At 55.3% G+C, this 25,503-nt stretch overlaps 1 protein-coding gene across 4 annotated transcripts in view; it reads right to left on the reverse strand.

Annotated features, from left to right (window-relative positions):
• Positions 1 to 2,158: 2,158 nt before the first annotated feature.
• The window catches only part of Slx9 (SLX9 ribosome biogenesis factor), a 37,535-nt gene continuing 14,190 nt past the window's right edge, over positions 2,159 to 25,503 (reverse strand). For 3 of the 4 annotated variants that reach the window (XM_076868089.2, XM_076868088.2, XM_076868085.2), the window contains exons 3-6: positions 14,785 to 14,853; positions 9,222 to 9,369; positions 5,385 to 5,453; positions 2,159 to 3,072 (exon numbers count right to left, since the gene is read on the reverse strand). In XM_076868089.2, coding sequence (XP_076724204.2) covers positions 2,949 to 3,072; positions 5,385 to 5,453; positions 9,222 to 9,369; positions 14,785 to 14,853 — 410 coding nt within the window. In that variant the 3' untranslated portion in view covers positions 2,159 to 2,948. The remainder of the gene's footprint in view (positions 3,073 to 5,384; positions 5,454 to 9,221; positions 9,370 to 14,784; positions 14,854 to 25,503) is intronic. The other variant, XM_076868087.2, reaches the window with a different exon arrangement.

Here is a 25,503-nt window from a genome sequence, read left to right on the forward strand (position 1 = left end):
CAGGGCCCTCCGGACTGGTGTGCTAGCTAGCCTGTAATCCCAGAGGCTGAGGCAAGAGGATTAAAAGTTGCAGACCAGCCTCAGCCACTTAGTGAGATGTCATCTTAAAAACTAGGCAGGGGGCTGAGGATGTGGCTCAAGCGGTAGCGCGCTCGCCTGGCATGCGTGCGGCCCGGGTTTGATCCTCAGCACCACATACAAACAAAGATGTTGTGTCCGCTGAAAACTAAAAAATAAATATTAAAAAAAATTCTCTCTCTCTCTCTCTCCTCTCTCTTTAAAAAAAGACATTAAAAAAAAAAAAAAAAAAAAACTAGGAAGGGCTGGGGTGCGACTCAGTGTAAAACGCCCCTGGGTTCCATCCATCCTCAGTACAAAAAAAGTTCTGGTACCCAAGACACCCCCAACCCAAGGACATCTTCAAATTTCATGTCCTAAGACCTCAGAATGTGACCAAAATTGGAAACGGGAGTCACTGCAGACATGACTGGTAGGATGAGATCACGAGGAGTGAGGCTGAGTGGTGTGCTAAGACCAGACAGACACAGGATATGGCTGGAGCCACGGGACACCCGGCTGTCAGCAACACCAGCAGCCAGAAGCAGAGGTGCTGTCCCCTGATGGCCATGCAGGGAGGGCAGCCTGAGGACCCCAGGCCCTGTCCAGCCACAGGGAAACGTGCACTTCAGTGACATGAGTGTCCTGCGCCTGCCATGGCTGCCAGTGGGCACTGAACGCAGTTCCGACCTCAGCATCTGCCACACACACACACACGGGTGTACTGGGACGGGACCCTATCCTGGGCCAAGGTGTCGTCATCTGCCATGGCAGTCCCAGGGCGCTGTTCAGCAAGGGAGGCCCCCCGAGATGGGGGTGGGGAGGCAGAGCCCCAGGCTGCCTGAAGTCTGCCACGCTGCTCGTCAGGCAGCTGGTACCTGGGATGGCTGCCAGAGCAGGGAGAAGGGCCTGCAGTGGGCAGAGGTTGCTTCCTGGGGATGGTGTGTCCAGGGTGCTGGGTCCTGGTCCCCTCCCCTCCCTTCCCCAGACCTCCACAAGTTCCCTTCCATGGGCAGGTGCAGCCCAGCTCAGGACAAAGGGGTGCTGGGCAATGGCCTGGGCCTGCCTAGAGACCCCACTGTGTGGGCCCCTTCCTCCAGGGAGGCATCGTCAGCCGTCCCTTGCTGACAGAACCCTGGAAGAAGGAACTTGGAAGGAGGGGCTCCTTCTGTCCCATCGTTTCACACCCTGGCTGCGCTCTGGGCCTGCTCACCTCGCAGTGGCCAGGGAGGTGACAGAGGAGAGGAGGGCTGGGGTCCTGACACTCCTTCAAGGGCCTGACCCCAGACCTGACCTCCTCCCACAGCACAGGCCTCTGGAAGACTAAGGTCCCGCTCCAGCAGCACCCTGCCCGCCCTACAGGCGCCCGCTCTCTAGGAGACATGTGCCTGTGCCTCCCCACTGTGCGTGGGCCAGTGCTGTGCGTGATGAGGCGTCCCAAGCAGGGTCTGCAGCCTCTGCCTGTTAGGGAGGCCCCACGGCCTTGCTGGGCCTCAGAGGGCTTTTACCTGCTATTTACCCTTTAAATCGGAACTCAGGGCTCCAGGGTCTATTCACGAAAACAACTGAACCGAGGCTTCTTCCCTTAACCTCACTAAAAACCTTCATATTCATTTTATGAAGACAGCGGTGACCCAGACCAGTTGCTGCAGCACGCTCAGACCCCAGTGCCCTCCACACGGGCGGCTGGGGAAGTGGCGGGCTACTTGGGGAAGAACAGCCTGACCTACCCTGCCCAGAGACCCTGCCTCCACAAGGTTCCCCAGCAGCACAACCCTGGGTGACAGGTGCTCTGCTCCTGTGAAGAGAGAGGCCACACCCCACTCTGTTGGGCGACCGAGAGGCCCACGCAGGCAAGGGGGTGCCCGTTTAGCTCCTCTTCTGTTAAGTCTGCCCCATGTCCCAGGACCCTGGCTCCTATCCTTGTTCCCAGCAAGCTGGAGGCTGGCTTCACAGCCTGTGGTCTGCTCTCCCCAGTCGGACTCCCAAGGTAGCCTGGTTTCCAGGCAGAAGACAGGGCCCCCAGCCCTGATAGGTGCATCACTAGAGGTGGCCACGGGCCAGGACAGCCAGGTTAGACAAAAGCACTGAAGACCAGGAAGCCAGAAGCACTCTCTTAAAATAGCACATCACGAATACACCTTCCCCAGGAAGACACCTCGGGCTGTGCCAACTATCACGAGGAAGACATGGCCACCTGCAACCCAGCCGCCGAGCCCCGCTGAGCTGTGTGCACCCTTACAGGCCTGTCCACAGTGCCCATCTGTTCTTGTCACGGGCAGCCTCTGTGCAAGGCCATCTGTGCCCAAGTTCACAGAGCACAGCTTGCAGCCCACAGACGATGAGGCCCACGTAGGAGGGAAGGGCGGCTGCTGAGGGAGAGCCCACGGGGTTGCACAGCACCGGGGACCTGTGGGCTGCGTCTGTGGAGGAGCTCACCAAGCAGGCGCTGTCCTTGGGCCTTCCCTGTGATCAGGGTCACCTGCAGTGAGATTCCTTCTCCAGATGTGCTGTGGCTGCAGCAGGGCATCGGTGGTGCCTCTTGGTGACGTCCAGGTGGGACTGGCAAACCCACTGGTGTCTACCGCAGGAGCATGGAGCCCAGCCTAGGGGTGTGGCTTGTCCTGAGGGGAGGTGGGGCAGCTGTCCTAGGGTCAGCCCTGCTGTAGGAAATGCAGGAGATTCCAAAGTGGAAGTGGACCCATGGGAAGGGCCTGGTGACGCATAGGAAGGAATCCATGAAGTCCTCCATTTGTTCTAAAGACTACTTTCAAAGACCTGGGAGACGATGTCCATCTAGGCTCAGGGGACAGTCAGAGGCAGATAGCCCTCTCTGGGCACCTCTGTCCATACGTGCGTCCCTCAGAGCTCACAGCACACCGCTGCCCTTGTCAGAGCTGGCTGCCACCTTCCAGCTGCATCTGGTGAGCCAGCTGCTGCCCTATGGCCAGCAGGGGGCTGGCTCTGTAGGCTGGGCTGGTCAGCAGCTCTTGAAACCGGGTCCTTTCTTCCTCACTGAAAGAATGGAGACCAGAGGTCAACAGGTAGCATGGCAGGAGTCCCCGCAGAGAAGAGAGCCAAGGGCAAGCTCTCAATACCCCGGGACCAACCTCTCCCCACATCCCAGACACTGGAGTGGATACGTGGAACACTGTGCTCAGTTCTCAGGGAAACCCGACAGATGGGGAGTGACAGCCCTGGAGTCTCCTCACAGCCCTAGACCCACCTGTGGAATTTATAGTGGGGGTCGCCCAGCGTGCTCAGGAGGGGCCTGACGGGCTGGTGCTAAGGTAGGAGCTGAGAATGGGGAGTGGCAGCAGCACGCACAGCCCAGACATGCTGCCTTACATAAGAGGTGGCTTTCTCCCTGGCAAGGCCAAAATAGATGCACACGAGAGCCACGAGCAGGCAGGGAGAACACCAAGGGCCTGGGTGCCATGGTGACAGGGTGGCACAGCCCCAGGCCACCCTGACCCCTACAGCCAGCCTGTTCTGCTTGGAGATGCAAAGACCACAGGGCCAGGCCCTCTCACCCTTTCTCCCTACCCCAGCATGGCCGTGCCACCCTACAGGAGAGCTCTGTACTCTGCACTTCAGCCAGGTGACCAGGGGGTGACAAAAGGAACCTAAGTGCAAATCCCACACGTGAAACCGAGGCTGGAGGCTCCAGGACAGGCTGCCAGGGCTCACAGGGACAGCCTGAGTGAGTGCAGAGAGGGCCAAGCCCATCCTCTGGCCTTGCCCTGGAGGCCCAGGGTGTTGCCAATTGTTAGCCGATGTCTCACCCTGCAGCAGGAGGCTGCCACCCTGGCCCAGGCAACTACTGGGGTGCTGGTCAGTCATAGCTAGGACTCAGTGATGGGCCCTAGGCCAGGACCTGGGCCACCCTGGCAGTGAGCTTGCTGGCCGGTGGCAAAGTCCTGAACTGGGTTCAGAAGTCTGGTGCTCAGTCAAGGCCAAGGGCTGGCAAGGGAGCCAAGACTCCCTGAAAGGTGCTTGGAAGCACATGTGTGGGTGGAGGCTGCCTGGACGCAGCACAGGGCTCCTGGTTCCTGGCAGCTGGGTTGACCCCCAGGGGCGCACTGCACCACTGGGGGTGCCCATCCACCTGAGGACAGCCCCTTCCTCGGTCAGTGGCACCTGCCCCCAGGAGCACTGAGACATGTGCCCAGCCATTGCCCCTCAGGAACAGCTCTGCCTGAGCATGCAGGGGACGAAGCACATACTTCCCTCAGGTCTTGGGGTCAAGACAACCAATTCTCTGGGTGATCCGAGTGCCCCATGTATACTGGTAAGGTACCATGGACACAAGGAGGAATCTACAATTCTGGCTTCAAATCCAGGTAGTAAACAAGTTGCTTCCTCTTTCTCCCCTCAGATACTGCACACAAACAACAGGAAACCAAACTCAACCTAACGAGGCCAGGGGTCACAACCCTGAGTAGCCTCCAAAGGCAGTGCAGTCAACAGGGACAAGGGAGACTACTGGGCACCACACACACAAGGCTGGAGCTGGGTAAGTCCTAGGAAGCAACAGCCCTACCTAGCTACCCTGCAGAGGCAGCTGCCTGGGCAGGCTGGGCTCCAGGAGAGGCTGGGGCAGAGAGACAAACAGGGAGCAACAGGCCACAGAGAGGGTTTTTGCCTACACAAACTGCCTTCAAAGCTTCTGATGAAGAAGTTGGTTCAAATTGGCACAAAATCTATAAGAAGACACAAACTCAGGGTCAGAAAGTATCCAGAGTGAAATGGGTTAGGGGAGGATGTGGGAGACAGAGAGGCCCAGCCGATGCACAATGGTTCCAGAGAAGAGCCAGACACAGGAGGCCCCGGTTCAACACAAGCTCCCCCCAGGAGCAACCAGAGGTCCTAACCATGCACAGGAGGCACAGGGGGCCTCAGCACACTGAAGAGCATTCCACACGAAGAAACGCCTCGGCAGAGTCACCCGAGACAAAGAATACAACTGCTTCTGAAGGAGCAGAGACCTCACCACGGTGTGAAACGGGATGGACCCTGTTTCGCTCAGAACAACACCTGGGCACCAACTTCTGCAGACAATGGGGTGCTGGCCCTCCTGATGGGTTCCTGGCCTCGCTAACAGGGGGCTAACTGCAGCCAGGGCACACGCCCCAGCAGGGGAAGGAAGGGACACAGCGTGGAGGGTGTGGCAGTCCCCTGGAACGCTGCCCTTGGCAGCTGGCTGCTGCACTCAGGGCCTGCCTGCAGGACCCACTGCAGCTTCTCTCTCCAGGAATAAGGAAGACAGCCACCCAGAGTCAGCACTAAGCAAGAGCAGAGCCTCAAGGGGCGAAGCCGGTACTCACAGCAGCTGCCGTCTCTGGGCTGCGCTCATCCGGCTGAGCTCGGCTGGTCTGGGTTTGCTGCTCACCCTGCTGTGGACAAAGAGAGGCCACAAAGTCAGCCCAGGACCACTTCACCCCACACCTGCCCTGAGTGTACATGGCTCCCAGTTTCTCGGACCAGACGGTGCAGTCCCCGCGAATCTGCTCTGCTCAGCTCATGCAGGGCTAGCCTCACCACCATGTCCAGAGCTGACACCCACACAACTGGGACTTGTCCACCACTCAAAGCTCCCATGTGACACGGAAGAGGCGACCACCAAAGGGTGCATAGCTCCCGACTTTCACACTGAATCCCCCACCCACCAGGCCTGAGCCAAGAGCACGCCATCCAGATGGACAGCCAGTTAAGACCCTGGGCCCAGGGGACACGTGAGACTGACTGCCAGGGCAGAGAGCCTGCTTGGGAAGTCTACACCACTGCTGCCACAACAGGCAAGTCCCCAACATCTGCCATCCTCTGACCTCTCTAGAGGGCCATGCTCTGTGACTAAGGAGTGCTCCACCTGCCACTCTGCTGTGACGCCCCCTGCAGGAGCTGAGGGATGCTCCAGGAAGGGGAGACACAGCCCACCACGAGGCTAGGGCACAGACCAGGCCACTGTGACATGCCACTTCCTGGGAAGCTTCAGACCACCTCAGGGGGCCAGACTGAGGGGCGGGTGGGAGTGCCTAGCAGAGCTCCCACAACTCCTGGGGACAGTATCAGGCAGCTCTGCCCATCAACCCTGTGGTCAGCGGGAGGGAAGACTGTGATGGGACATCCACTGGGCTTCTCCCCAGGGAGCTGCCAGGCAAAGCCAGACACCCACAGAGGGAGGTGGCCCAGAGAAAGGAAAGAAAACCACCAAGCCCCAGGCCAGTACCTAAATTTAGCCTCCAGAACAGGAGACCTAATTTCTTATTCATGTTTCTTTTAAAATATGAATGAAAGACATTCAGTGTCTACTCAAAATAGTGCCTGAGCTCCAGCTTTCTATTACTCTAGCCCTGGCCAGTCTCCTGACCCAGAATACCAGGAGGCACCCCGAGTCCTCGGGCCCGCCTGCTCATCCCTCCAGAGGCCCCAGGAACCATCCAATGAGGCAGAGGCAAGTGGGGCAAGGGGCAGTGGAGGCCAAGTGCCTCTGGGACCACCATGCAGGGGAGCTTCTCTCCCAGTGGACAAGCAGCTGGCTCCACTGCCTCGCTGGCTATGGGAGCCGCCTGCGAGGCTCAGAGCGGACTGGGCCTCCCCCACCAGCTCTCCAGACTCCACGGGGAGGGGATGGTTGGAAGCCCACCCAGGTCTCCCTGTACTCTGTCCTTGTGTCTTGACAACTCAGCTGGCTTTAGCCTCTATGCCTCTGCTATACAACTGTGACCAAGGTGTGACAGCTCTTTGGGAGTCCAGCAAGACCTTGCAGAGATCACCAAGCCGGAGAGTGAGCAGTCCTGAGCCAACACTGGCAACTGGTGGCAGAAGTGAGGCGTCTGGGGAACCACTCCCCACCAAACCCCATGTGAACGGCACAGGCCGGCACACACATGGGCGTCTCTCTGCCAGCTGACTCCCCAGGAGTGAACAGCGCCCCCAGTGCCAAACCTTGGCATCACCCCTCTAAGGCAAAGAACCAGGGCTCCTTGGAGAAGCAGCAGGTGCCGGGCCTGAGCAGGAAACACATGAACCCAAGCACCTGCTGATGCCTGCAAGAGAAGCACTCAGTGACCCCACCCTGACAGACAGGTCAGAGGGACCCAGGGGCTATGAGGGGGCTGGGACAGCCTCAGCAACAGGGGAACAGCCCTGGGCTAGAGCCCAAGTACAAAATACACCTGTGAGTCCACACCGCCATTAAGCAAGCATCTGGTCAGCAAGTAAGTGGGGAACGGACAAAGCCCCCACTGTGGCAGAATCCCATGTCACTTCTCCACCCCCAACCCATGCACGGACACGTGAGAAGCATTCCATCTAAGGACACCTAAGATGTGCCTGACTTGCCCCCTCAGAACTTTCAAGGTTGAAGCCAAGGAGAGTGAGAGCCTCACAGCCAGGAGGAGGCTTCGAGACACGAGGGCCAAGTGTCACATGCTGCCATGGGGTCCTGGGTAGAGGGGAGGACTTCAGGAAGTATCATTTGAAGTTTTCTATACTCTGGCACACCACAGTCCCTCCATCCCGAGGATGGCAGCATCCCAGAGGGGGCCGCTAACAGGCAGCTGGGGGCCAGGTCAACAGGCTGAGCTCTGCCACCGGCCTGAAGCTGCTTTCAAGTGGACAGTCTTCCAATGGCTGCCCACAGCCAAGATGCCCTGACACCTGGGGTGCCCAGGAGGAGGGCAGGGACCCCAATGAAGAGGAGGCTGAGCAGGTGGGATTGCCCCTCCCACAAGCAGCAGCCCAGAGCAGCCCAGGCTAGCCCAGGCCAGCCCAGCCCACTTGGAGCGCCACACACCCCTCCTCCCTGGGCAGACGGCCTGTTTACACAGCCTTCTCCCTGCTGGGAGCCAAGCACATTTTTCAGATGAGAAAACTGAAAAGAGGGAAGGGACCCTTGGCCAGGGTCACATTGTTTGCTCCAGAACCAGGAATGGAATCTGTACTGCTGGCACTGTCCAACATCCAGTCTCGACCCAGTGGCAGCTCCTCGTCTGGACCGAATGTTCTGGGAGCGTCTGTGTCGGGAAGCCGGCCTGTGACCATCTGGCCCCGTGGCATGTCACCACCAGCCCTGTGGAAGGGCAATCCCTCATCTAACTGCACACAGCCCGTTTCTCCTCAGATGGAAATTCAGTAGGAGAAAGAATTATTTTTAAAGAAGCAAAATTAGAAATGACAGAAATAAATGATGAAAGTCCAGCAACTGTGACAGAACAAAATGCCCCTGATGCTTCCCATCTGTCCCCTCAAGCCCCTGTCAACCGGTGCCCAGGCCAGACCTGCCCTGCGCCTGTCTTCTCTTTACTGTCCGATGTGGATGAGCTGGGCTCTGTGCACTGAGCTTGCAGGCGGGTTCCACACTCCTGCCGGGCACCCCTGGCCCAGTAACGAGGAGTGCCTGTCCCCCGGGGTTGCCCTCTGCAGGAAGTGGAGGAGCCCTGTGGTTGGACGTCCATGCAGTAGTGCCAGGAGGTGAGGCAGCTGGGCCCTAGTCTGCGTGGTGGCCTGGTGCTCACTGCAACAGGGGGCTGCCCTGGAAGGGCGCCTCCTCCCTGCGCCCTCCCCTTCCCGCTCTGCTCGCTGGCTGCCTGAACAGAGCAGCGCTCCTCCACCATGCCCTTCCATCACCCTGTCCTGCCTCTCCTCAGGCCCAGAGGAAAGGAGTCAGCCATCTACCAACTGAGACCCCTAAAATCAAACTGAACATTTCTTCCTGTTATTCTTGTCAAAATTCTGATCACAGGGACTAAACCAGGGAGGGAGTGCCGTCAGGTGGCTGGCAAAGGTCAATGGGAAATGGACGCTGTGAGAGCAGCGGGAAGAGCAGGGAGGTGCACAGCATCTGCGGAGGCCTGAGCAGGCTCAGGCACACATGCAGGGGCAACTGAGAGAAGGCTGAGGCCAACAGTAGGACCAGCTGCCACTGAGCCAGGAGTGACAGCAGCATGAGAAAAGAGCTGTCTGCAGAGCTGGCCAGGTCACCTGCCGGGGGTGGACCTGGAACTCGGCCTGCAGAGCCACACTGGCTCAAGGCTTCTACACAGTGTGAGGGTCCCGGGTCAAGCACGCCTGAAGCACTGGTCCGTGGCCCCTGGCCCACTTCTCTCCCTTTGGGACACATATCCTCTGGCCACAGCTCTGGAAGTGTGCTGGACACTCACCCTCTGGTTTGCGGCCGCCTGCCTGCCTCCAGCTCCTGAAGCTCGGGCAGGGCGTCCCTCAGGGGGTGCAGGTCCCCCACCACAGCCATGGCCCTGCGTCTCCGCTCCTCCTTGAGCTTCTGCTCTGCCAGCTTTATGGCTTCGATTTCTGAGGCAGAGGAGACAGGAGTTAGGCACAGAGTAGATGCCAAAGTACAAGACACAGCTCAGAGCCATTGGTGGCTGCCCATGGTGACATACCCAGAGAGGCCCAGATGCAGGCCCACCAGCGCCCTGATCCCAGCTCTGCCTCCTCCGTGCAGGCAGACAGTACCTCCACCTCCTGCCGTCCCCAGCACCCCACTCCTAAGGACTGGGGGAAGGCCGGCTCTGAGTTATTTTTTCCCCTTAAGCACAGAGGCACACTTTTTAATTACAGGGCTGATTATGAGCCTGGAGCTGTGGCAGCGAGGACTGCTTCCTCTGCACAGAGACGCTGGTGCAGGGCTTGGGCACAGGGTTGGAGAGTGGGCACAGAGGTACAAACATGCCCTGGGCTTAGCACCTACAGGCTGCCAATGGGAGAGCTGCGCTCCAGGCAACTAGGGCTTGCATGGCGCCCCACTGAGCCCTCAGAAGGGAGAAAGCCCCATGTGGGGAGGGGGGTAAACAGTATACGCTGTGCAACACAACAGCGAGTGGGGAGGGCCCAGAGGAAAGGCCCAAGGGGGCAGAGGGCCAGAGACACAAAGGGGAGGTGTAGGCTCTACCCTGTACATAGACTGCAGAGGGCAGAGGCAGAAGGCACAGCCTTAGGGTCTGATGTTCACCTTCACAACCACCATGAAGATGCGTTCCAATACGACGCCTGCCTGCAAGTGGCTGGTGGGAAGGGTGCAGATCCTGGACAAAAACCTCCTTCCCAGGTACTGCAGCAGACAAGGCCCTGTCACTCAGCCCTTCACCAAAACCAGTCTCTCTTTGTGGGAGCCAACACACCCTGGAGAGCTGGACTGGCCCTGGTGGAAGGAGGGCAGCGAGCAGGCAGGGCTGCTCCAGGGCAAGGTCCCTTGGGGCTGCAGACCCCAGAACCAGGACAGCTCGGCAGAGGCCTGCTGTGCCCCTGAAGACAGACACAAAGCCCACACGTCAGCTGTAGGAGTGCCCAACTGGGTAATGCACGGCATGCAAGGACACTCAGTGTTAGGGAGGTGGCGATTCCCACAGCCCCAACTGAGGAGGGACCAACGGGGAGAAGCCTGCCCCTGCAAGGAGTGCCAGGAACAGAGCCGGTGAACTTCACCAACCATGGCAAAGGGTCAATAATGCCACCAACAGAAGGAGCTCCTCAGAGGAAGCCCTGCTAGAAGCCCCGAGCAAGCATCAGAAGACTCCAGGATGAGCCCAGTGCAGGGGCAGGAGACAGCGGCCTCATGGCAGTCCCACCTGGAGGCTCCTGGCTCGAGACAGACAGACAGACAGACAGACAGACGGTGTGGGGAGTGAGCATAGCCAGTGGCCGTGTGGGCAAGGCCTCCTGTGCTCTTCTGATTGACCATGATGTGATGCAGCCTAAGTAACAGGATGTTAAGCAGACCCTGAAGCTCATTCTCAATGTTATTTTTTAAAAAAGACTCAATGCATAAGAATGGTCAAGCACTGTTTTAAACAGAACAGGCAGCAAGAGAGCAGCAGAGCTGCCCCACCTCCTCCCTCACACAGCTCCTAAGGGCAGTTACAGGTTAAGCAAAACACCACAGATGAGCAAAGAGGAACCAAAGGCCACTACCACAGTGAGAGCTGCGGACTTCACCCGACACCATGGGAAAGAAACCAAAACTATGTGGACACGGCTCGCCTATGGGACTGGCGAACTCCAACAAGTGACTAACGACCAGCGTGAGGACAGCAGGAGCAGCAGTGGGCGTGCGCGGCCAAGGGGAGTCAGATGGAACCAAGCAAACTCTCAAGGGCCACCATCCTCTGGCACCCCCACCCAGGGGCACAAGGACCTCAGCCCTGAGGATCTGGCGACATGCTGCAGGTGTCAGTAGTGGGAGTGAAAAGCAGAGCAAAGGGATAGAAGGTGACGGGGGAGGCTGGGCACCCAGGAGGAATGGGAAGGGCAGGGGACACGAGCTGGTCCTCAGGCCTCAGAACAAGCCAGTGTGACCCAAGGACAGGAGCAGAGCCACGTACTGACGGGAGTTCAACACATCTCAACCCAGGGAAAATCAACTCCCACAGAAAACATGCATTCCCAAAGCCCCTAGGCCCCACAGAATAGCTCCCTGGCCTGACATGTAATGTCACTGAGATCACAGGGTAAAAGAGGAATGTAAAAAAATCAATCAAAGATTTTAAAAAGTCAGTAATACTTTTATATACTAGAAATGAGAGGAAATTCCATTTAGAATAGCCCTGAAAACTATAAAATACCAAAATAAGTTTATCTAAAGCAAACACACACACACAAAACCCTTCTATATTGAAAACTACATAACACTGGTGATTATTAAAGAAAATCTAAATAAATGTTGAAATATACCATGTTCATGGACCTGCAGAGCCAACACTGCTGCAAGGGCGATGCTCCTCAAACTGGTGTGTAGTGCAGATTCAATGCAATCCCCATCATAACTGCCGCTGCTGTTCTTAAAGAAAGTGATGTGCGAATGGTCAAAATTATACGGAAATGCCAAGAACCAAGAATAGCAAGAGCCACTGAGATGGAGGATGTGTGCACTTCTGCCTTCCAGCCTCACCTGCAGCTGCCACAACCCAGACAGGATGAGCTTGTCAAGGTGCAGTTCAGACCCACCCCGGAGGCCTCCTGGATACCACAGCCAGCCAGTGAAGAGAGCCTTCATCAGGAATGGTGGGCAATAACTGCACAGCCCACACAGGTCTGCCAAGGGAAGGAGAGCGGCCCTCCCACTGACCCACGGCAGACAACATGAATGCAAATCCAGACCACAACTTTGAAAAGAAAGCATCCTCACGACCCAGGGTTAGGCAAAGTTTTCTCAAGTAGGACACACACACCATGACCACGTAAGAAAATACAGAAGAAGCTTCTCAAAATCAAACTCCTGTCATCAAAGAATCTTTTTTTCTAAGAAAAAAAACGGGCAAGCCATGGTCTACAAGAAAATATTTGTGAAATCACAAATGACCAAAAACTGGTCCCCAGGACTTATAAAGAAAAGTCTCTGCCACAGTGTGAGGACTAACTGCACCATGACCCCAGGCCAGGGTCGCCAGACAGCCAGGCCTGGAGACACACCCCTCCAAGGCTGCAGGCCACCACAACTCTCACACAATGCCGCTGGAGGTGCAAGTGCACAACTACTTCAGAAATATGTCTGGCAGCTGCTTGTAACACTAAACACACACCTACCCTATGACCCGACATTCTATTCCTAAGTATTTACACAAGAGCAACAAAAACATGTCCACAGAAAAGAGTTGAAAAGAATGTTCATTACAGTCTTATTCACAGTGGCCAAAAATGGAAAAATCCAGGCGACCACAAACAGAAGACTAGGCCACAGAGATGCTTCTTTGCCATGAGGGGCATGGGCTACCGCATTGGGCAACCTGGCAGGAAGACAGACACAGAGCACATTCCACAGGACTTGGCTCACAGGAGTCACCAAACCTGGCCTTCAGACAATCACAGCTGACCGCTACGCTCCCTCTGGCAGCTCAGGAGGGAGATATCCTGAAGGGAAGGGATCTCTGGGTGACGGGAAAGGTCAGTGCTCTGAAGGGGACTTCAGCTGCAAGTGTTCTGACCTGTTAGACACCAGGGTTCATTGTATGTAAATACAGTCTTCAAAAGGGGGGGCAGGGGAGAAAGTCTCCATAAACCAACCGAACTCCAGCAGAATTATTTGGTGTGAAGCCTACTGAAGCCTGCAACCTTCTTTGGAATCATTTAAAAATTGTTGATGGATGGACAGGAAAGGATAAATAGTTACATAATAAAGACAGGGTTAGTTGTAAAATGCATGTGGTGAGTCCAAGGATGTTCACTATAAATTCTTCTCACTTTTCTGAATCAAGTTTTTGAAATTAAAAAAAAAAAATACTAAGTAAAAACAACTTGGAGATGTAGCTGTAGCTGCATCCAGAGGCCAACATACAGCCTTTCGTTGCTAATGAAAACAGAGGAACTAGGTCATTCAAACAAGTCTAAGGAAAGCCTGCACAGGAGATTAATAAACAGACAGTCATCTGGAAAACAAGAATAGGAATGACAATCACAAATTTTCTGTATTGGACGAGATAAAAGGTCACCAATCAGAAATGGTGGGGGTGCAAAGAAAGACTGATGGAGAAAACATGGCAGATGTTTAGGAACAGGAAGCACACACATCCTCAACTCGACATCAAGGTTCAGAGCTGACTTGGTTATTTCAGGGGAAGACATGAGCAGCAAAAATCAACTCCAAGACAACAAAACGACCTGGCACAGAGATGAAAACTTACACATCCCACATATGTGTAAGAACTACAGCCCTGCTGGGCACAGTGGCCACACCTGTAATCCCAGCAACTCCGCAGGCTGAGGCAGGAGGATCCAAGTTCAAAGCCAAGCTTGGTAACTTAGTGAGACTGTCTCAAAATTTAAAAAATAAAAAGGGCTGGGATGTGGCTCAGTGGTTAAGTGCCTGAGTTCAATTCCCAGTACCAAAAATTAAAAAAAAAACATACCCAGAAATGTTCAAGTCTGAATGCCCAGGATCCATTAACTTTTACCTTACTAAGAGTATTTTGTACAACTTTGTGATAAGGAATTGTGAAAAAGAAAATGAAGGAATGAAGCATTTCTTTCAAAACATACAAAAAGTGACAGAAAACAAGAAATCAGTCGTGGAAGGAACTGAAAACTGCCCCAAGCACTGCCTCTGGAAAACACGACACTGTCTTTAGAATCTTCAAGAGTAACTCGATCCATATTTCAACATGTAGGAATATGAAGAACAAGCTCCAAATTAATTTTACAAGGTTGGCAGAATAACACTAAAAACATAACTGATAAAAAAATCACAAACAATTTTTGGTATTTTTCCAAGAAAAAAGAAAATCTTAGGAAAACATTAGCAAGTATCCAGCATCACAAATAACTACATTTTCCAAACCAAAAGGAGCAAGGAGAGAGGTGTGGCCTACTGGAGAGGTCTGGCTGGAGGGAGCAGAGCCGCCTCCCAGAGGCCCTGGAGGAGGACCCAGAAACAGGTCCTCTGGACCAAAAAGGGGACAAGCACAGCAGCTTTCCAAGGGAGCAGACCCTGACCCTCAGGGGCTCACAAGAGGTGGGCAGCTGCACCCCAATCCAGGACAGCCCACTGCACTCTGCTGTGTGACCAGGCCTGCCTAACGCCCTCCAGCACCTCGGTGGTCAGCGGGCCACAGCAGTGGTCATGAATGCAGCTGAAGTTTCCCCCTTGGGTGTCTGCCTCTGGTTCCTGGTGCCCCCAAGTGGGGAGAACAGCTGGTGCAGAAGCCCAGTTATGGCAGAGGTGCCACCAGCTGAGGACAGCAAGGCAGGTGCCCAGCAGACGGGGCACAGACTTACTCTGCAGCCATCGCTCCCTACGCAGCCTCAGCTTCTCCTTCTTGGGCAAAATGGCCTTTGCCTCAGCACCTGAGGAGAGAGAGTAAGTGGGTGAGTAATGAGCGTCCAAGACAGTGTTTCTGCTCAAGCAGGCAGCCCAGAGCTCCCACAGGGAGGCTGAAGAGCCTGAAGTCGAGGCCAGGGCAGCAGTGCCAATACCCAGGCCGCTGTGACTCACAGCAGCTGGGCCATGCAAGCCCTCAACTTCCATAGGCTCCGTGTGGCACTGGGGACAGTTTATAGTGTGCCAGCACAACCAGGTAGCTCTTTAAGGCAATGGCCACAGACCCCTGGACTTCCCCAGAAAGTTCAGGCCATTACTAACAAGGAAGCCTTCCCCTTCTCTGACCCACCCCAAGCTGACCTTCAGGACTGACTACAGGACAGCCACATACTAAGAGGCTAGTGGACAGCTTGCAGGGAGGAACCTGAACTGGGCAGAAGCCTGTGGACGGGTAGCGGGCTCTCCAAGGAGATATCCCCCTGAGAGCACAAGTGTTCTTCCAGTGTGGACAGGAAGGGAGTTACATCCAGTGTCTGCTCTTGGCTGTACCTCAAGGATGTGTGCCAGGGACTGGAGGAACACCATCTGTTGGTCCCACAGCATTGGGGTTCCTGGGACTCCATCTAGGAAAGCTCTCAGCCCACACCACAGCCCCAGTGAAGGAAGAAAAGAAGGATTCCCGGTGGGGTGGGGTGGGGTGGGGTGGTGGAAGGCAGCCAAGCTGGACACCTTCACTGTCAGGGACCCCCAATGCTGGCCTCGTGCCCACTGGCCCCATCTAGTCTGAGGATGACAGAGGACTCAGCTGTCATCGGCTGCTTGTCCCTTCCATAACCGGGCTGACCACATTCAAACTAGGAGCCTCCCGCACCCCAGGTCTTCTCCCCGTGCTGCACCTCAGAGAGCTGGAGGAGCACACTGCCCCAGGGCGGGGCAGCAGTGGGAGTGGGCGTGCTCCTCTGACCAGACAAGCGAACAGCCGGGCCCACAGACGCGTCAGTCCAGCGCCAGGTCTCAAGCCCTGCCAGCCACTTCTGAAGGTGATCCACTCAGCACAGCTTCACCTGGCTCCAGGGCAGGGGAAATAAGCACAAGCTGCACCCAACAGGGAGGGCCGCTGGTCCCCTGCACAGCGGAAGCCACCGCCACACTGCAGTGCCACAGAGCCTGGGCCAGGGCAGCTGTGCGCTCACTTAGGGAAATGAGGAAAGCTGGAGCAGTGTGTGCCAAGCTACAGACAAAGGCCAGGGACAGCTCCCTGTCAAGGGCTGCCAAGCACCCTATGCCCTCTACCACTGACCTACGTCCCACCCCACCACCAGGGTGGCCTTGAACTTGGGATCCTCCTGCCTCAGCCTCTGGGTTGCTGGGCATACAGGAATGCACCACTGCACGCGGCTCTGACTGATGTTCTTAAAACATCAGGTCACAGGCAGAGAAGATGACCCTGTGAGAAGACACTGTCTACACGCTCAGGAGAGAAACCAGGCCTAGGAGACATAAACTGCCACTTAAGCCACAGGGTCTGTGGTGCTGCTGAGGCCCCTGGGCTGCTGGAGACGCCCACCTCCTCAGGAAAGATGCAGCCAGATACAGGCCTTGTTCCCCAAGGCCCACACTGCCACCACCAATCACCTGTGAAGGCAGACGGCCCCTCTCTGAGCTCAGGTTGACCACCCAAAGCCACTCAGAAATGGCTACACTTCAGCTAGGAAACTGATGAGCTGGGTGTGGTGCTGCATGCCTGTAATCACAGCTACTCAGAAGGCTAAGGCCCTCAGCAACTTAGTGAGACCCTGCCTCAAAAATAAATAGGGCTGGGATGTAGCTCAGAAGTAAAACACTCCTGTGTTAAATTCCCAGTACCAAAAAAAAAAAAAAAAAAAAGAATGTGACAAACTGGCCCCACTTCCCAAATGGGAAAACTGAGGCTCAAAAGGGGCAGTAACATGTCCAGGGTCACAGGGAACTGTTGTGGATGAGGACCTCAGTGCAGTGTGATAGCTGGCCCTGATCAGAGAGGTAGAGCAGTCTCGGTCGGGCTGAGTGGAGACTTCACCTGTGCGCAAGGGACCACATTGCTGAAGGGATCCTGGGAACATAGGATCTGGAAGTTTAGTCCCCCAAATAAACCAGGACTCAAGATGTGGTCGTAGGTGTAACTTCACTGAGCTACCAGAAAGGGCACTAGGCCTCCAAGTGCAGGATATGGGACTTTCCAGGCCCATCATGCCCATGTGCCCCCAATGCACAGACCTGGGGCAGGACCAAAAATCATGTTCCCTGTGGTGACCTCAACTAGGCCTGCCTCACATTATCCAGAAGTTAACGGATGGCTGGCACAGGTTGGACAAGCAGCCCTGCAGAGGCCTGGGCATGACATTTGGAGCCTCAGGCAGCTGTAAGACTGGCACTGCAGACAGCCACAGCTCAGAGAGAGACCAGGTGGGCTATCGCCAGCAAGGGTACACTACCTGTGGTCGGTGCAGAAGCAGGTCTGAGGACAGAGGCCAGGACCAAGCACTGGGCTGCAGGGGTTGGCGTGTAGGACAAGGGACCCCTCACTTGTCACTGAACCCCTCACAGCCCGTGTGTCCTCAGGCAATGGGTAGAATGAACTTCTGCTATGATGTGTAAGTTTATGCCATAAACCAGAGAGAATGGTCACCACCCCTGGAGAAGAAGACCACCCTACAGGGAGCCCCAGCAAAGTGCATCCCTGGCTCAGTCCTGTAAGTAGGAAAAGGAGCCTCACTGGCTGGGCACAGTGTGGGTGGCGATGAGCTCATTGTGTGCGGCTCTCTGCCCAATTCTGCTATAGAGCAGAGCAAACAGAGCTCCCTGTGTCCTTGGCCTTGACTGATTGTCCTAAGGTGACGTGGTTGCAGCCTCAGGCCCACTCTCCCCAGAACACGTCTGTACGAGACTCTGTCTCCTGACTTCTGATGCATGCAGATTTTCCTGGCCAGCACAACAAAGAACTCACGGTGTCTAAGGACAAACAATACAGAAGCAAGTTCCATCAAGCTACGTCAGACATCACTGCAGGAACAGGCACGAGCCTCCATGCCCTGACTCCCAGGGGACTCAGGCCCTCTCCAGAGCTACGAGCCAGAGTTGGATAGTCTGTGTCCTTGCTTCCAGATGTACCTGGAGCCAGCTTGCTCTCCTCCTCGCTCACCCCTGCCCTCTCACTGCCTATCTGAAGGGAGAGGCTAGAACTGTGCACACCTCAGCCCAGGTGGAAGGGGGACAGGGGCAGGAATGGTGAGGTGAAGGGCAGGCAGTGGGGCCCAGGGCTCCTCACAGCTGCTCCTCTGGCTGGTGGGACAACCTCCTAGTGCACAGCACCCCAGCACTGCAGCAGGTACAGGAGTGGGGTGGGGTGACAGACCTGTGCACATGCCAGTGGCCAAGGAGGGTAGGGAGGGTGAGGTATCCACATGGCTGGGCACAGCATCAAACCACAAGTAAGGTGATAACAGATCCTGAAGGTCAGGTGTCAGGGATGCTGTGGGTGGGGCTCAGGGCACGGAGGGTACGGAGGGCACAGAGGGCTGAGAAGAAAACAGGACTGGCCCAGCAAGGACAGTGTCGGACAGAGGAGGATGGCAGCCCAAGCAGACTGCCCAGTGGTGGTGCACCCCAACCGCAGCAGGAATGGATTCTCTCTAGTGATCCCTGCAACTTTTCTGTAATTCTGAAATTACTTCAAAAGAAAAAAGAAGAATCTAAGGCCAGTAGAAACTGACCCAGACAGCAACCTGCCTATGTCATGCTGAAATGAAGGAAGCTGGAGCAGGCCAGGTTAGGAATCCTGGCGAGGGCCCCTCTAGCTGGCCCCTGGGAGCTCCCAAACATGCATCTCCATGGTACCCAGGAAACAGGACCCAAACAGGCCATTCCCGCAGAGCTGGGGTATGGAATGCTGACTGCAGAGGCTGCTCAGGGCCACTGCAGCAGCCCTGGGGGCTGCAGACTCTGTAGGCTGCAGACTGCTTTGTGGGCGGACATCTGCCCCCACCTCCTTGGCCTTTGGACAGGCCCATAGTCACCTGGCAGACTGAACCCCTCCCCCAAAGTTTATAAGGTTGCAACTCTTGACAGCCCTATGGGCACAAAGCCAGGCCCAGGCCCGCTCAGCAATAGGGCAGGTGTGTACACCCCACCATGAAGACAAGGGGCCTTGTGTGACGTCAGCTGGGCTATTTGATGTCTGAGCTCTGAAAAGGCACACAAAACAAGCAAACTGATTAGTGGCTGCTGCCAAGCAGAGGCCACTCTGTGGAGCAACTGCAGCAGAAGCAGAAGCTGGGGTACAGGCCCTGTCCTGACCACGTCCATGACCAGCAACACTTCTGAAGAGGGACAAGGTGACAGCCTCGCGGGGCACATCATCCCAGCCTGAGCTTCTTTACTAGAGAATCAGAACTAAGAGCAGTGCCAAGAGTCCAGGCAGGCCTGGCCCAATCTGAAGCACCATCCGACCCAACACAGCTTATTCTCAAGGACGAGTAAAACGCCCCAGAACTGTAGCGAATCAAGCCAGCATGAGCAGTCAACCGAGTGCTGGGAGCCCAGACTCAGAGCCTGCACCCTGCATGTATGCCAGGCCACCTCTGCACAGAGGCCCAGAGCGCCACCAGGTCCTTCTGGCTGCTCAGTCCACTCCACACCATGCCAGAGAAGCCAAGTTCCCAGTGTGGGTCAGCTGTCCATTCTGCGAGACAAAATATCTGAAATAAATGGCTTAAAGGAGGAAAGTCTCATTTTGGCTCACAGATTCAGAGGCTCTAGTCATGACCCGTGCCCTTCACTTTGGGCCTACGGCAGCGTGTGTGTGCTGGAGCACAGCTGTCACCTCGTGGCAGCAGGAAGGTGAGAGGAGGAAGCTGGGCTGGAGCTGGAGCTCACTGGGGAGCACTTGTCTCCTATGTGTGGGCACTGGGTTCGATCCTCAGCACCACATAGAGATAGATAAATAACATAAAGATATTGTGTCCATCTACAGCTAAAAAAATATTAAAAGGGGGGGGTCTCCAACATCCCTTCAAGGGCACGCCCTCAGTGATTGGCTTCTTCTCATCAGATCCACCTCCTCTAGTCTCTACCAGCTCCCAACAGCACCATCAGCTGGGGACCAAGCCTTTATGTATGAGCTTTTGGGGACATTTAACATCCGAATCACAACATCTCCATTAAACCAAACCCTGCCGAACCCTAGCCAGTGAGGGGCCAGTCATTCCCTCAATGGCTCTAAAATGACCTCCCTGCCCCTCCCTGGGAGGATCATCTCTCAACAGCCCAAGGTATCTAGCACCTGGCAGGGATCAGCTAGGACTGTCCAATGCTGCCCAAGCCCAGGACCAGTCTCAGTGTAGGGGAAATGTTGGGGAGAACTGATGGATCACCCCGCAACAGAAACTCTGGGGCTGATCATGATGACTGCTGCTGACTAGCCAAGAAGGTTAAGGAGGACAAGCCTTGCTTAGAGCAGGCACTATTTGCAGTCTGTGCCAGTGTCAACCCTGGGCTGAAATTCAGCGCACCAGCGCCTCCTGGTGACCACACAGATGCACAGCTGAGATGAGTCAGAGTGGGCACAGACTGAACTCTCACAGGACAGCAGGCCTGGGCCACTCCCCACACCATAACTCCTCTCTGAAGCCTCATGAGGGCCTAGAAGGCAATTGACAGGGGCCCACCTGAAGAGGGGGCTTGGCTCAAGAAGGCAGCTGGGCGGCCAAGGCCATGACTGTCCAAAGTCACCGGGGTTTCCAGACCCCCTCCAGAGGGCTCCAGCTGATGACAGCACTAGGGGAGGGTGGTTCTTGAAATAGCCTCTCTGACCTTGATCTAGAAACACCCACCATGGCCCTGCCTTGCAAGTGGCTGTAAACAACTCTGCTGCCACACCACAGCTCGCTGCAATGGCCTTGGTCACCAGAGCCCACTTGGCCGGCAGTCCCCGTGGCATGGCCAAGAGCTCCTAGCCCAGAGAGGACAGGTGGCTCTGAGCACCCTCAACAGGAAGAGTGAAGGTGAGATGCTGCTAGCAGTCCTCCTGGAGGCAAAACCCCCGAACCCCCTTGTGAACAGCAGCTGCTCCAAGGAGCCACACCACGCCACAGCACATTGCTCAGCTGCACAGAGCACACCAGGCCCCTGTGATCCCTCCACTCTACAGAGCTACCAGGAAAATCTGTGCACCGGGCTTCTCTGCAACAGTGTCAATCTCCGCTCCCACCTCACACAGGCCTGGGGACATTTCACCACAACCTCCAGCAAAGGCAGCTCTAGCACAGTGAAAGGGTGGGGGTCACAGCGTCACTCTGGACACCAGGACAGGCCTGATGGAAGGTGCACATGGATACGAGAGATAACTTAAAAGCACGACAAAAGCCAGTGTGGTGGCCTCCCTTGTAACTCCCACTACTGGGGAGGCTGAGGCAGGAGGATCACAGGTACAAGTCTGATCTGAGCAATATAGAGACCATGCCGCCAAAAAAAAGTTAAAAAAACATAAGAGTTACAACACACATGCATACAGAACAACAACAAATCTTACCATAAAGAAATTTAAAATCTTCACAAGGTAAAAAAATCAAAATTACATAAACAAATTCAAAAGGAACTACTAGTGGGGGGATATCATCTGCAGAAAATAAAACAGGACCCTTTCCTACCACATAAGCAGCTTTTTCAAATTAATAAGAAAAAAACTAAAAGCCTACATGGGGGCAGGAAAAAGGCACAAACGGGCAGCAGCTGGGGCTGGGGTTTTGGTTCAATGGCAGGTCCTTAGCGCCACATTACAACAAAGGCATTGTGTCCAATTACAATTATAAAGTAAATGTTAAAAACAAAACAAAAACAAAAATCAGGCAGCAACTGAGGAACACTGGCCTGTGGAACCTGTCATAAGGAACTGCACATCTTGGGCTGCGCCTGTGGCCTAGTGGTAGTGCACTTGCCTGGCATGTGTGAGGCACTGGGTTTGAGTCTCAGCACCACATATAAATAAAATAAAGGTCTATCAACAACTAAAAAATAAAAAAAAAAAAAAAAACTGCACATCTTGCCAGGAGCAGAGGTGCACAACTATAATCCCAGCGGCTCACGAGGCTGAGGCAGGAGGATCACGAGTTCAGAGCCAGCCTCAGCAAAAGTGAAGAGGTAAGCAACTGAGTGACACACTGTCTCTAAATGAAATACAAAAAGAGCTGGGGAAGTAGCTCATGGTAGAGTGCCCGAGTTCAATTCCTGGTACCCCCCCACACACACCAAAAAAAAGAACTGTGCATCTTGTAAGATAGAAACCATTGTCTTCTCTCCATCCTAGCAGGGCCCCAGGTCTGGACCCAACGGGCATGTACTAGAGGGGCACTGTGACCAGGACTCCCAAGGGCAGCATTTCCAAAAGGCCACGTGGCAACATCCGATGTCCTAAACGTTCAACTCATCAAAACCCCACTATGGTTGTACCTCCAAACATGTAAGCTTCTGTTCACAAAGATGTGCACACAAAGACAATCCCACGTTGACAATCACATCACACAACCAACAGAACCTCTGCACCTCCAAGAGGAACGCTGTGGGACAGGCAGGAGGATCAAGAGTTCAAAGTCACTTCCCAGGACATTACCAGGAGGCAGTGCTTCAGGACAAGCCCAGCACCAGAGGAACAGAGGTGCCTCTGAGCTGCACCTTGTCTTTCTGCTTCCTAGTCTCCTCTGTACCTCTGTAACTAAATAAAGAAAAACCCAAAGGCATTTTTAAACACTGAGGACAAACTACCAAAATCAGAGCTAATGCCCTGGAAGAAAACTGGCAAGATTATTAACCATAGGGCTCCATCAGCACATTTTCTAAAACACACAGCACCAGGTTTCCTGGCTCAAAGCACCCTTTCTGTTGGTAAGAAACCTCTCCCAGGATGAGTTCTCGGTGCCTGAACCATGCTGCAGGTCAAGGGGGGACTCCAAACCCTCTGACTGACTCACAACAGAGACCACATGCAGTTCCCAGAGCTGGGAGGCCTTGGACAGTAGTTCACATCGGCAACTCCACTCCCGTCCTGCTCCCCATGCCGACCCTCTCTCCCACCTCTGCCCATTCTGTCCCCATCACCTTCTCCTGGGTCTGAGACAAGGTAAAGGGCTCATCCCACAAGCTCCTTCCCTCAGGAGCCCAGGTGGGCTTTCAGAACCACAGACACGCTTCCATGGTGGACAAGACTGGCTGACATGCAGAGCCTTCCAAAGCGCCATCTTAGGTAGCCCTGATCCACAGCCAACATCAGCCTCCTCCTGGATGCTGCCGGGTGAGGGCTCCACATCTGCCCAGACCAAAGGGCAGCCATGGAGAAGATGACCAAGCCCCAGGTGCCCTCCCACCTCTTTCTGCAGTCCACGATGGGATACAAGATCACAGAGCTGATACAAAAGACAAATAAGGACTCGATACCCCACGGTCTCAGTGGGCACAGAAGAGACTTCTGATGACCCACAGGCATACATGGCAGGAGCCAGGACTCCCCAGCAGCACGCCAGCAGTGAGCTGGAGCCTTCACTCCACTACCAGTCAGGTCAGCACGGCAGGAAAACACATAAAGGGATATAAATGGGAAGAGCTGAGCCAGACATAGTGGCACACGTCTGTAATCCCAGCTACCAGAGAGGCTGAGGCAGCAGGATGGCAAGTTTGAGGCCAGCCTAGGCAATTTATCAAGTCCTGTCTCAAAATAAAAAGGACTAGGGAAAAGTTCAGTGATAAAATGCCCCCAGGGTTCAACCCCCTATACCACAAAAGAAGGAAAAAAGAGAGAAAAGGAAAGAAATAAAACTGTCATCATTCACATATATGACATCATTGTGTATGAAGAAAACCCAAGAAAGACCTACAGATTACGGGAATTAAGTAAATTCAACCAGACACCTAGTACCCTTAAGCTAAGTGCACACAGCCGCCGAGGCAAAGGGCAGCCTGCCAGCCACACTGACCTGCGCAAGGAGAGGAAATAAGGCACTGGAACAAGAAGTGCCCCCGTCACCTCACTGTGGCCAGCAGCACTGACCTCAAGCAGCGCAGGTCAGCCTTGTCACAGCAGTTCTGGGGCCGCCTCTGCATCTGCTTCAACTACCCGTCTTTCTGGGGGAGCATCAACTACTACTTCATTTATTCTTCTGCTCAGAACACAGACTCCCTGCAGCCAGGCCCACGGGGAGGGGTGCCAGGCCCTGTGTTGTGGTCTACTTGCTGGTCAGGCGCACAAAGAACACAGGTGAAATCCACGGTGCTTCCCACAACTGGAGTCCAGCCCAAGGAGTTCCTCAGGACGTCCCTGAAGACCTGCCTGCCATGCACCACACACCAGCACAGCCTGGAACCAGCATGTCTGCAGAACCCAGCATGGGGAGGAACCGCACACCCACACCAACCTGCTCTAATGCCACGCGGCTTGAGGTGCCTGACCCACAGCTGCCTGGCAACCAGCCACATGGAGGGAAGCCCATAGCCAGGCATGCACACAGCATCCCTCTATACTGCCGTCTGGGAGGGCTGGGCTCAGAGGACAATCTGCAGCACACCCAGGACAACCAGCCTCACTGGTCCTGCATGGGCACCTGCATGAGGGGTTTGGAAAATGCCCATGGTAAAGACACAAGAGGGAAGCTGACAGGTCAAGGGCAGAGCCCAGCAGGCTCAGGACAGCGTCCACTGGACCCAGAGGCAGTAATCTGCATTCATCAGCAACAGGCCCCCCATCGGCCCAGCCAACCAGCAGCGTGCTCTGGGCACTCTGCCAGCCAAGCTCCACCCCAGCAGGGACGTGCTGAGGACTTCCAACAGCTGCAGCCGCCCCAACCAAAGGGCCACCATTCAAGACAGCATCCCCTCCCTCAGGAGCACAACTATGAATCAGCTGGAGACAGAGCCACAAAGAAAGGAGGATGCAGTCTCTGAGCTTGTCATGAAGAACTGCCAGGTCAGGCCTATGTCCCTGACAGAAAGTTCCAGAAATGACTAACATCTCGCCCACAGAAGGTAGCTCTAACCAGACACCTCTCCTTCCCTGTGGCCAGAGAACCCGGGGGACAAAGCTTAGTCAGGGTCCCAGTGACTGCTAGGCACTGGCTGCCTCCTGAAAGGGTAGGGCGCCACAGCTCTGAACAGGCTGGTGAGCAGGCCAAGACAGGGCCCGGTCCAGAGGCCACATCAGATGAGACCAGGCGTCGACTTCCTGACATTGCAAGTGCTGTTTCCTCACCGCTAAACGTCATCTTCTACACGAGTAATTTTCAGAGGAATCAGGACTCTAGTGGCCATGTCTCTGCCACAGGTACAGCATGAGGAGCACTGAGCAGAGTGACCCCAGGGCTGGCTCCACATCTGGAGAGGGACAGGCTGAAGGGGCATGCCAGCTGTCGCCCCTCCTCTGAGACCCTTCTCGCCCCCAGAGCCAGACAGCCAGCATTCTCTAGCCCCTCCTGCCTCCCTTGCTGGAGAGGCTGCTGCTGCAGAACCCTGGCCTTCACAGTCGAGGCTTTCACCACCACCAGCCGGCAAGGAGTCCCCTCTGTGCCCAGGTGGACATCCCACACGATCCCTTCACAAGCTGCGGAGCCCAGGGAGCACTGAGGTGGCTCAGGAGGGGGCGAGCCCAACCAGCCCCT

The sequence above is a fragment of the Callospermophilus lateralis genome, chromosome 10 (assembly GCF_048772815.1).
Source record: "Callospermophilus lateralis isolate mCalLat2 chromosome 10, mCalLat2.hap1, whole genome shotgun sequence".
NCBI lineage: Eukaryota > Metazoa > Chordata > Mammalia > Rodentia > Sciuridae > Callospermophilus > Callospermophilus lateralis.